Genomic DNA, 12,782 nt, shown 5'->3' with positions numbered 1-12,782 from the left:
TATCGCTAATCCATCTGTTTGTGTTGGTTTGCACGCTTTAAAAGAGTACATCCAAACTGCTAACACGACTAACTCCAGCTGAGCGCCAATAACAACTAATTAGCATGATGTCATTTGCATAATGCTAATTGGAGGCTACTGGTATTCATCCTTGAGAAATGCGCTCCATTGAAGGAATTCTCCCAGAAATGATAACGTGGCTAACAGCCACACATGTAGCAGGTAGCATGATCTCAGCTAGCTGATTAACTTTCATTTATTGTTTCCAATCCTGTTAGCATTTTTTTTTTTTTTTTGGTTGAACCGCTAAACATTTTCTCTCAGAACTTTCCAGTCATCTCAGTCTGCATTTGGAGTACGGATGAATAAAATTATTTTCATTCACTGAAGTATTACAAGCTAGCGATAAACTGTTGAAGCTAAAGGGTTCTGCCAAGTTCTTCACAGATGGTTGGAGTTTAGCAATCTCTGGCCGTTTCATGAAATAAGTCTCACTTTTTTTTTTCTATTGCATGAACAACGTGATATCTACGACAGTTTAAAAGGCACAGCACAAATTTGAATCGCAGTTTGAGATAAAGGCATAAAGCCAGGGTTAGAGGTGATTTCAGCCCCATTCTTTTTTTTTCCCGCTTATATCTTATTTATAGATTTACTTGGACTCTAGGGAATGCGGCAGTGCCAACTTCAAACATTACCTTATCTTACAAACTGAGCTTTTGATGTTGCTGAGATCAGAGGAGCCGCGAGATGCTGTTGCCAAATGAAGATGGCAGGGAGCGCATATGCGCATGAGTGTGAGATTTCAAAGAGAGACAGAGAGAGAGAGAGAGAGAGAGAGAGTAGTGTTCAGGAGAGGTCATGCTCCATAGAGTTCAGATGTAAATACTGAAACAGTGGTTGACAAAAATGCATTCGGACATGAACAAATCACAGCGGAAAAGTGTCGATTAGCGCATTTCATCCCGAATGAAGGAAAATGTCAGGCTTTCGCTCACTCCCTGGTCCTAAATGTTTAATGTTGTTCACGTCTTTTCAATGTCCAAATGGTTAAAAGCATCCCCCCCGTGCAGAGTAGATCTTCACTTCCGAATGAGCTCATCAGCATCGTTATTAAGTCTCTCTGCGTGTTTTTAGGATTAGCAATCAGAAAGTGACCCCCTGCCAAGCGGCTCTGTGTTTGCTAACGGACTGCTGTGGCCTTTGATGGCTCTCTCATGCCCTCGGTAGGGGAGAGAGAGCTGATGTTGACGTTAGGCAGTAAACGGTGGCCCCCGGGGTCCCATCTAAAATCATTAAGGAGAGGTGTGTTGTGTTGCTAATGCCCTTAATGTTGTAGAAACTGAAATGGGGGGGGAAGTGCAGTAAAGGCAAGGGTTACTGGATCTGCTGTCAAGGGAGAAGGCTGTGGTATGCGGCCTTCAAAGCAAGAAATTCTCCAATAATAAAACATAATGGGTCAGCAGGTCGCTTCCAAACCAAACGAGCCTTTCTTTTGTACTTCGTAGAATTGAAACCTAATGCAGTGTTTAGTCTGAAGATTGTTGTCTTGTGGTCTTATTATTGGTTTTTTTTTTCTGAACAGGGACGGGATCCCACCATACAAGCTGGGCACGAAGAAACAGCTACAGCGGGAGATGCACCGGAGCGTCAAGATCAACGGACAAGTTTCGCTCCCCCACTTTCCCGTAAGATTCTTTCTCTCTTTCCCTCTTTCCTCTGAGATCAGTGACTCCCGCCGCTGCCAGCTGGGTCCTCTCCCCCAAGTGGGAACGCTGTTTTTATTTCTCCAAGCTCATGTTTTGACAGAATATTATATTCTTCCGCTCATTTTCATATAAAAGGCTACAAATGAAAGCCTGCATTAGCATATGCATTTTTTTTCCTCCTCCCCTCTTTCAACCCCCCTCGTGTATCTCCATAGAAATAACGCTCTCGCATCCCTGCTGCTGTTTGAAGATAAAGATAAAGGTTCCGTTCAGATTTTAGATTCGGATTCCGGTTCTAAGAAGATATGATGCAACCGAAGGACGGGAAGAGGAGGAAGGGCGGGGTGCAGGGGTCAAGTGGTCAGGATCTGGAAGTGAGAGCAGGAGTCGATTCTCATCACCCTTTGATCAGAGGCTGAATGCAGGCAGGCGGCTTGTGTGGCTTCTTTGGTGACAACCTCCAGCCGAGAACCAAACCCCGAACCACCCCCCCCTTCTACTCCGTGTGTTTTTGTCGCAGTAAACCTCCCCCTCTTTCCACCCCTCCACCACCCCTCTCTTCTCTCTGATCTCCCCATGGTGTAGGGCTCAGCAGGGTGTGTTTGGTAGCAGGAGGTGTGTTGGGGGGGTTTCAGAGACTTGAGTTTGGGGTTGAGTGTTCACTAAGGTCGGAGGTTACAGTGGCAATTCTTTAAAAAAAAAAATTTCCTTGATTTTAGACAGTGATGCACTGCACCCCCAGGCAGGAGGCAAAAGTTTAGCCGGAAACATCTACGCTCTTTCTTCTTCATACATTAAAAAAAAAGAAACAGGAAATGGGGCAAAAGTATTTAAAAATCCTCCCTGAGTCTGGGACAACTGTCCTGACGTGGCTTATTCACGGTCAGGAAATAGATTACTTCTTCTCTCTCTGATCTCCTACAGCCCCCACTCTCCATTCTCATCCCTCACTCCATCTCTCTCTCAGCCCTCTTCCTCCCTTTTTTCTCCTCTTCTTTTAATTTTGTCCCCCTGCTTTTTTTTCTGTCTATCTGGCTTTTATTCTGGGATTTAAAAGCCTGTGTCGCCCCCCACACCCCCTTCGCCCCCACTCCTTGCGTGTGTTTGATGTTTGACAAGGGTTCTTTGAAGCTGGCTGACTTCAGAGCCTCCATGCTGATGGCATGGGTGGTGGGTGTGTGTGTGTGTGCGCGCGCGTGTGTGTGTGTGTCCGTGCGTGTGTGTGTGTGTGTATTGGTCCAGCTCTCTTGCCCAAGGCTGGCAGTACTTTTGGCAGTTGGCATTAAAGGAAGAAGAGGAGAAGTGAGAGATGAAGGGTATTTGAGAATTCAGGGACAGGTCAATAGCTTTAGATGGAAATATAAAGAAACGTACACTCTTATATACTGTATAGCGATGTAACACACTTGACACGCCCTCTTGGTTAATTTTAAGGCCATACAATAGAGTGTAATCCTTTTCTTGCCATAGGAAAACCATAATAACCATATTAAACCATAAAAATGCCTCCAAAATGCTTTAAGTGTGCCAGAGGTGTTGTAGGAAGCTTTTTACAACTGGTCAGTCTGGTCGCAAAGACTAAAACAGATGCAAATGTATGTTGTTAATGCATTGCATCCTAAATGGTGATGGTGAGCAGCTCACTCTAACTCGTTCTTTCTCGTCTCTCCTGTAGAGGACGCAGCGATTGCCGAGAGAGATGGCTCCGGTGAAGCCGTCTACATTTGCAGCAGAGCTGATCGCCCGTCTGGAGAAACTGAAGCACGAGCAGGACACACTCAGCTCTCTGGAGGAAAGGTTGCAGCAAATACAGGAGGTTAGTAGCAACCAGGATTTTCCAGGATGGCTGGCATTTATGAAATATACGCATATGCCTATATTACATAAATGCCAGTCATCCTGGAAAATGCACAGTCAGGCTGGAAAAACAGTCACAACATTCCCTATGTTTGCTAGATAAATCGCTCCATGCTTGATCCTTCGTCCAGAACACACAGCCGCACCTCATCACACTCAATTATTGCTAGATGAAAAGCCTCTTTTGAGGCAGGACCTCGGGGCAGCTCTTCTCCAAAGTGCCTAACCCTTTCAACCTCTTAAACCATGTGACCTCTGATCTTTCAACTGTGTGACCTCTTGGCACCTTATTGGCCTTGCTAGTTGTGCCTGTGGTACTGACAAAAAGTGTGTGCTTTATATTTTTAGAAGATTGGACTTGCCTGATTGTCTCTGCAAGTCTGGCAATTCATTAAAGGAATACTGTAGTATTTTTTAACTTGGCAATTACCACAGGCAAGAATTTTGTCATATTTCTATTTACTGAGAAAGGAATGAAAAACTTGTTTACCGGGAATCATTTATAATGCAAGCCTCGGGACTGGAAAACGTGTCAATTTTCTAAGCTAGCAATGCAATAAATAAGAGATCAGTTTGAAAAATGCTGGACTTTTCCTTTATGTAATGGCAGAAACTGTTCAAGAACTTTAAAGCAAGTATCACTTTGAATGTTTTCTTTATCCTTTGAAATAGTGAGACTTGCCTGACCTCTTTTGTACACAGACTGGAAGGATAAGACCAATAAGAATGTCAGCTAACTCACTTCCGCACGTGTGTGTGTGTGTAGGAAGAAGAACGAGATGACAGTGAATTACCTGTAGTCATCTCCCAGCAGCCTCCCACCTCTCTCAGCCTCCTCTCTTCTGGATTGTGCGATGAAGACCCTCAGGCCATCCTGGACGAGCACCTCTCCAGGGTCCTAAAGACCCCAGGGTGCCAGTCCCCTGGCATACCAGGCTACTCGCCTCGCTCCCGTTCCCCAGACCATCATCATCAGCAAGGCTCCACCCCCAATCTCTTACCTAGCATGCACTGTTCTGTACCATCCAAGACGCCCGTGATGGCTCCCCAGTCCTCCACCAAGCACATCCATCACCACTACATCCACCACCACCACTCTGCTTCACCCAAGAGCAGGGAGGAGATGGAGGCCGAGGCGGCACACCGAGTGGCGCAGTGTCTAGGCTCATCGGGGTCGGATTACTGCTACCAGAGGTGCCACAACTCAGCCGATCTTCAACAAGGGTGAGTTATGGAGGTTTATTACATCAAACGGAACTTATACATGAAAATGTAACCAAATAGAGCTACGCCTTTTGGGGATCTCTTGGGCCTGATTTCCTTTTGCTCTTGTCTAGGCGTACCAGCACATTATCTAAGCGTCCCAGTAATATTAGTGATGGAATGAGTGGTTGCAAGTCAAGCGAAGAGGAAAGCACATCACCTCTGCTCCCCAGAGATGGTATGGTCCGATCTCACAACGTGTGGCAGTGGATCTTGGAAAGTGAGAGGCAGAACAGGCACAAGCCTCACAGGTGAGTCACATGAGCACACTCTACAACTATATACCTCTGCATATTATAGAGTATCCACTCACTGAGTGAATAAAAAACAGGCAATGAATCAGAATATTGGTAACAGACAACAGTGGATATTAAAAATGCAGAAACTTAGAAGGCAAAGACTAGATTATGATATACATGAAACAAGGCTTGGAATTTCACTCTTGGTTGCAACACCTATTAAAAGGACAGAGTACATCTACTGTAAAGCATAAACCACAGATGTTGGCCAAAGAATTGAATCGGTTATAAAATACATTACGGCAAAATTAACAAATGAATCTTCCCCACAGTTCTCAAGGCCTGAAGAAAACGCACCCAAGCGATTCGTCCTCTAAGATGCCCTTATGGGGTGGTGGAGGAGTAGGTGGTCATGCTCGAGCACACCATCCGGGTCACCCGTTTGTCCAGGATCCCACTATGCCACCTCTATCTCCACCAAACACCCTCACCCAGCTCGAAGAAGCCTGCCGAAGACTGGAAGAAGCCTCCAAACCAACTAAACAAAGGTACAGATTCAGCCATATAGATATTCAATATTTAAATGTATGTCGAAGATTCATTTCACACCATGATTTGCAAAGATATAACTCGGGAAGTGTTTTTAGGGATGCACTGATTTCATTGTGGCTGTGACAATGCTCATTTTGCTTTATTTTTCAAGACAGACCGTCATAATTTTTATTGTACTTGAAATAGTCAACCTGGTGTTGAATTAGAAAATCAGAAAATACTCCGTATTGGATTGGTGCATCCCCAGCAGACTTTCTATTGGGTTAGGAAGAAATATTGACCAAAACACTTCAAAATTTTGACTGCGTCTTTGGGAAGTGCAGCCGAACCAATGGAACATCAGCACTTTCTTGCAAAGTCATCTAGGATCCAGAAGTGAAAAATGTCAGAATAGTGAAAAAGTCTGGTTCAAAGTTATTTGAAGCTCAGTTCTATATTCTCACCTAATGCATAACTCCATCTCTTAAACCCACAGACACTCAGCCTCCAGCCTGCAGAGAGAGAGAGTGCATCCGTCTCTTTTCTCCAACAGCAGCTCGCCTCTCATCAACCCTGCCCTGCAGATGGACGAGTACGTTTATTCATTTGATTTTATTTTTATTTAAGCAGGCTGGCCTAAAGGACAAGAAATTAACAGGAATCTGGGTGTTTCTAAACCCACATAAAGTTTTTTTTAGGTTTAACAATCCCTGAAATATTTTTGTCACTCGTCTCAGTGTTCTGTGGCAATGTTTGATGTCCAGCCACAGCCACCTGACAGCCAGCATATACACACACACACACCCTCTTCTGAGCTTTAATTGGCTGACCTTTAGCCAGCCAGCTGTCTCAGGGCGAACCATCGCCATCTGAAGCGGCGCTAACAAAGCCCTGGAAGTGAATGAAAAGCTTCACAGCTCTTTTGGGGGCTTGCCCTTTGGCCACCCCTGCAACACATGTTGGTCCAGGCCGGCCCTCTGAGCCTGCCACCGCACCACTGTGCACCGGTTGAGCTGGACCGTCACGTTAGGACTGAGGGGAGGGAGGAGAAAGGCAGAATCGAAAGCCTGTCGGGGTCTCTTAGCAAGAGGTCAGATTAGTGAAAAGCCCAGACGCTGACACAAAGGCCCATCATCCATCAAACTCGGGAGGGCCCTGGCAGAGCCGTCTCACGCTGCATAACAGCTCCCACTGCCTTCAGACGCAACCTAATCACATGTTACGCTCGAGAAAAGGCTCCTCTCAGCCTCTGCTGGCTTGGCTTTCCTCATCAAGGACACACTTTCACAAGAGAAAACCCAACTCAGCATGAAAGTATATTAAAAAACAAGATTAGGTGAACCATTTGAGTGGCTTATATTTACTCCGGCTTTTACCACTGGAAATTTAACCAATATTATACTGTATTCTCTACATAAAACATAAAAATATCATATACTACTAATTAATATTACTTCTGAGGCTTAATTGCAGATATCAGTGCCACCTTCACAGTCTTAACCCATCCGTATTTCTTCTCCAAAGGTGGAAGGAGCAGCGGCGGCTGAGTGCTGGACACTCCAGCGCCCACTCTGGCTCGGAGCTGGTGGTCACTTACTTCTTCTGCGGCGAGGAGATCCCTTACCGCAGACTCATGAAGACCCACAGCCTCACTCTCGGCCATTTCAAAGAGCAGCTCCGCAAGAAAGGCAACTACAGGTAAATTCGGTTTCTTTATTTCACCAGACGCTTGTTTGCTTGGCATCCACAGAGCTGAAAAAAGACCAAATCTCTGTAATTAAGATGAGATGTCTGAGATGAGAAGCACATCACAATAAAAAGCATAGGGAGAAGAGGGGTGGGGTGGAGGGGCAGGTTGTGTTGTGCACATGGATCTGGTCACGTCAGCCCCCCGATTCCCACGCTAAGGCATTCTTAATAAGCATGGCTTTGCGGCCCAAACCCTATTATTTTCTGCCCACTGAGCTGCTGCGTTTGACAGCCTCTCAGATTCCTCCCAGGATTACATCAGCCACAAGCCCTTCACAAGCGCACATCTTCAGCATGGGCAGCGCTTTACAGGACCCAGAGTGCCTTTGAACTTGGACGTTAAACCTGAACGATCTCAAACAGAGGCTTAGGACATGTCTAGACAACGGCTGAAAATGCTATACCTACATGCTTTTGTTTCTAAACATCCTAACACAAGCAGCACTCATACACAATGATCAGTTAATCAGGAGGAGCTATTTCCATATTTCCTGGACAAAAAGTTAGATGAAGTTGCCATTCCTCTAGTGCTGCAACTTCATCAAAGCAAGATATATTATAATTGGTGCATTGAGCATTAACCTACATAAAATCTCCATATTTAAAAACATTAAAGTGAGTCAACACTTAAAGTGAAATAACAATAATAAAATGAGTTAGATTTTTTTATAATATTTATTATCAATTCTAAATACATAGAATTTTTTGTCATATTTGTAAACAAAAACAGTACAGAAATTGTAGTCCAATCCGAACCTACTCATATTTTCTGGGCTATAAAACCAATTTTTGCTTTATCAAGTGATACGACACAGAGCGAATCAACATTCCATAAAAATTTAAAGGGTTAAGTCACACTCAGTCTGGAAAAATTAATCTGTTGAGTTGTTAGTCAAGAATACTGTAATTCAGCAAAGCCATAAAATTAGAAATCTATATTTCACATATTTCATTTATTTCTGTAGCTCTGCAAAACCAGCTTGCCAGACAATATTGATACCAGATGCAACAACAAACACATTAAACATGTTTCTTTTTTACTCTCCCCCTCTCTTTTTTCTTCTTCATGGCTCTTACTTTCTCACTTCATCTTCGTTCTGATTCACTTTGCTCTGCTTAGCTTGGGAGGGTGTTTAATTTCCTCTGAGATATGAGGATATGAAGGATAGGAAGGAGAAGTGCGATGGAGATGTAGAGGAAGATGCTTATCTGTGCCAAGGTTACACAGGCTTCAGCACATCTCTGTGATATTCCTAACTGAGACGTTCATGCAGTGTATACAGAATACAATAGAAATACAGACTACATCAGACTGAGTAAAGTGAGAGAAGTAAAAAAAAAAAAGAATGGGGGGAGAGAAAACAAGTTTACACACATGCTGTTTGTGAGTTAGTCAGCTTTCACCCATAAACCCAAGCAGGCTGTGGAATTCCAAAGCTGCCCCACACATGGTGCGAGTCAGGCATTTTTCCATTACAAAGCCAATCATTAAATCTTCCCCGCTGATCCCTGCTCCTTTTAAAGAGACCTCAGATCATTAGGGGCTCAGCGCAGAATAGGACCCCAACTGAACCTTCAGTGCTGTCTTTGTGCCAGGGTTATGTGACCTTTGACCTTTAGAACACCCTTGGGGTCACCGTGAAGCTCCCTGGGTTTACTGTCAAAAGGCCAGGGCTGCTATGTGCCTCACTCCAAACAGAGAGGTCCTTTTTAAACTCCAGAAACATTAGCTTTTTTTTGCCATATTACAATTCTAGTCATGTCTTATTTAATTTGAGAGGTTTACATGACCTGGAGATTGTGTGAGCGTCTCTGTATGTCTAGTCAGACCCAGCCTTATTGTCTTGTGAGCTTAAACGTTTGCCACAGTGGCATTAGGATCACCTTAGGACTAACTGAGGTGATATTTACCATGCGTCTTTTCCCTGCTTTTTTGTTGCAGGTACTACTTTAAGAAGGCCAGCGATGAGTTTGAGTGCGGTGCTGTGTTCGAGGAGATCTGGGAGGACGGCACGGTGTTGCCTATGTACGAGGGGAAGATCCTGGGAAAGGTCGAGCGCATGGACTGAGCACATCCAGCCATCCGGCTAGCCACTTACTGTACGCCTTTTAACTGTTACCAAGCGCTGGGATAACAAATGAACTTCCAGTATCCAGACACGCTGCCACCAGGAACTTCAGAAACAAGGCTAGTCGTCCATCGGACACCAGGCGAACAGACTCCTTTGGCACAAATGTGTGCCTTTTTAAAGCTACCTAGAGTTAATATATTTGAAAAAAAAGACCAACTGAGATGTGATGAAGCGATTGAAGGAACAATAATAACCAATGAAGATGAGCAGAAGACCATTTTTTTCTAACCACTCCGCCTTAGAAAACAATTTTGAGCTGTTGCTCGGAAACGAAACCATTGAAGGTGCAGATTAGTTCACTACACTGCAGCAAGTGGACAGAGCCTATAGTGCATCATCTGCTTTATCTATTGAACTCTGAAACGTCTATACATGCATATATACATACATGCCTATGTGTATATATACATGTGTCCTTGGAAGATGTTTTTATTATCTTTTTTTAAAGTATTTATTGAACTATACTATCCCAATTTTCCTGACTCTCATGTCCACAGAAAGGACACGCTGCTTGAAACCATTGTTTCAGTTCCTTTTTATTAGTAATGCAACACACACTCACACACTCCTCCCATTCCTCTTAAAACACGTTTCTGATCATAATTTGCTGCAGCGAAAGCTGCCTGTGCAGTAACTACTTCTTATAGAATTTCATTAGTAGCCGTTCGTAGGTTCTCATTGCCACTAAATTTCTAAAGATCAGCAAGTCACTGTTGTAGTTTCTCACTTTTAGCTGCTGAATTGTCCATAACTCATCATCCTGCCTCTACTGAAAGCTCTAGTATTAGTCAGGCAAGGTTACCAGGCTTATGACGTGATACTGAAGATCTTGTAACAGATTATATCACAATTCTACAATTAAGCGACCTTCATGACTGAGATTATAGATGTTTGGCCGTCAATTACAGAAAGCTCTTCTTGTGGTGCCTTTGTTGGTGTGGAGGTTTTTGTCTGTCAAAAGGAATCATAAGTGTATTGGAAATTGTAATTATATGCCTGTTTCGCAAGTGCAATCCTAATTTAGGTTTTTAGAATATTATTTCTATAATTAGAAATCACAACTGACATACAAATTTCATGCTACATTTACAACTTGCTGGTTATGCTGCCTAGGCACACAACTACAATGCTGGGATTGTTGTTACTAATACCAAGCTCAAGGTACCAAAAACTCAAAAATAATTCCACAAATTATGTATAACCTGCAGCTACCGTACGGATCACGATATCTATACATTACAGCTACACACTATAAAAGTGCAAAATGAACAATGTGAATAATAATCTGTAAACATCATGTGAAAAGCATCTGAAATATGTTACAAGTTACAAATTTCGATGCTCTGTAATTCATAAAATTGTGATTTTATGAATTGTGAGGATCCCTTTACATATGGTTACTTTTGACAGGAAATTAACTCCATACATTGCAGAAATGAATGCCACTTCATAGGTCACAAACACAGCTTACATTCATACCACATTTTAAAAGATAGTCTCATAGGCCTATATTTTAGAATGATCCATTGTGAAGGGGGTGGGGGGGAGGCACTAAAGTTTATTTGATATCAGTGCAGCACCTGTGCCTACATGGACCATACCATGTGCTACCCTGTTTCAGGGTGTTATATTCCCTTGGTTTTTAGAAGGGCTTTATGTTTTGAAACACTTTGTAAGCTTTTAATAGTATCATTTTCTTTGTTTTGTTTACTTCATTTTATCAAATCTGTAAATTATACATTATACAAAGAGTTTTCAGTTAAAGATTTTACTTTGAGCTATAATTATTGTAATTATTAAAAGATGTAGCCTTTATTATTAAAGTTTTATATTTTTCAAATTAAAGAAAAAAACCTTGTCATGGTCTTCATTCACTTCTTCTAGAGACTTTGTATGTGGCGCTGCTCCTGTCCTCATCTCAAAACTGTAACTGTTAAGAAACTTCAAAGACTAGTTATTTATGTAATTATGGTTCTATGAACCGCCAGGGGCAGTGGGAATCAGCAGAAAACTTTTTTTTGTGCATATATGCGACTTCCAACAAAGTTACACAGAACCTTGTTCCCACTGGTCCCAAATGACAAGGAACTCTGGCAGGTATCCGGTGTTTATAGTAACACCGTGACTATATTCTTTTTCATCCCTTCTCTAACTACTAGAGGTGGTGGGAAGAACCTGGGTAACATACGCCATAGTGTCATGAGGAAAACCTTAGGACGAACTGGAAAGATGCTGAGACACAACCGCAGTTCTATCACCGCTAGAAATCTGGAGAAAGTGGATGTTGACGTCCAGGTAGCAGCGCCACCTGGTGTGGCTTTCCTCTAAACAGTGCTCATGAGAATGAGATGTTCCTAATAGTGTGGCATGTCACAATAGGGGCTGGACGTCTAGCCCCTCTATAGGCCATGGTAAAGATGTTCACCAGCCAGTGGGCCAACCTCTGCTTAGACAGAGGAGTCCTCTGTATCCTTTCTCTGCAACAGATTAACCATAGATGCCAATTTATGGAATTTATTTAGGGTGCATATAAATAGCCTACAAATTAAAAAGCCTACAAATCTGTGACATCATGCAATTAACATTCATTTCCCAGCCCAGCCATATATATATATATATATATATATATATATATATATATATATATATATATCAAGTCAAGTCAAGTCAAGTGGAGTTTATTGTCATTTCAACCATATATAGCCAGCTAGTACATAGTGAAATGAAACAACGTTCCTCCAGGACCAAGGTGCTACAAAGGACAAACACAGAACAAGACAGGACTACAAGGGACTACATAAATTTATCCATAAAGTGTACAAGTGCAAACAGCACAAGACAGTACAATGACTACTGAGAGACAATGGGCACAGTAAGTCCCAGTGCAGTGCTGACCAGTACACAGTTCTATTATTAGAAAGTGAATCCAGTGACAATAGTGCAAAAAAAAGTACAATATAAGTATACAATATAATAGAGAGTATAAGATATGTATTGTATATATATATATATATATATATATATATATATATATATATATATATATATATAGACACACACACACACACACACACACACACTGATACTTGCCCTTGTACTTCTGCAAGCTAGGCTTTGGGTTTGACCATAAAAAAGGAATGCATAACTGTTCAGTCACTGAAATTTGATTCAGTCAATAGCAATTAAAAGACAGTCCAATTAAGTGTAACAGCACTACATTTTGTTTGGCATTTTTCCATTTTTTTAAATGTTAAACAGAGCAAGTTTGAATATAGTAACTGCTTTCTGAATTATATAACAAA

At 42.4% G+C, this 12,782-nt stretch overlaps 1 protein-coding gene across 4 annotated transcripts in view; it reads left to right on the top strand.

Moving 5' to 3' along the window:
• Nucleotides 1-12,068, top strand: part of LOC113538481 (axin-2) — an 85,333-nt gene extending 73,265 nt beyond the window's left edge. For all 4 annotated transcript variants that reach the window (XM_026933577.3, XM_053231947.1, XM_053231948.1 and 1 more), the window contains 8 exons: nt 1,586-1,688; nt 3,385-3,525; nt 4,333-4,790; nt 4,904-5,080; nt 5,401-5,616; nt 6,096-6,191; nt 7,124-7,297; nt 9,291-12,068. In XM_026933577.3, the coding sequence (XP_026789378.1) occupies nt 1,586-1,688; nt 3,385-3,525; nt 4,333-4,790; nt 4,904-5,080; nt 5,401-5,616; nt 6,096-6,191; nt 7,124-7,297; nt 9,291-9,417 (1,492 nt within the window). In that variant the 3' untranslated portion in view covers nt 9,418-12,068. The remainder of the gene's footprint in view (nt 1-1,585; nt 1,689-3,384; nt 3,526-4,332; nt 4,791-4,903; nt 5,081-5,400; nt 5,617-6,095; nt 6,192-7,123; nt 7,298-9,290) is intronic.
• Nucleotides 12,069-12,782: the final 714 nt, after the last annotated feature.

This window comes from Pangasianodon hypophthalmus, chromosome 2 (assembly GCF_027358585.1).
Source record: "Pangasianodon hypophthalmus isolate fPanHyp1 chromosome 2, fPanHyp1.pri, whole genome shotgun sequence".
Classification (NCBI taxonomy): Eukaryota; Metazoa; Chordata; class Actinopteri; order Siluriformes; family Pangasiidae; genus Pangasianodon; species Pangasianodon hypophthalmus.
The sequence above is the reverse complement of the archived record's forward strand: the minus strand, read 5'-3'. Positions and strand labels throughout refer to the sequence as shown.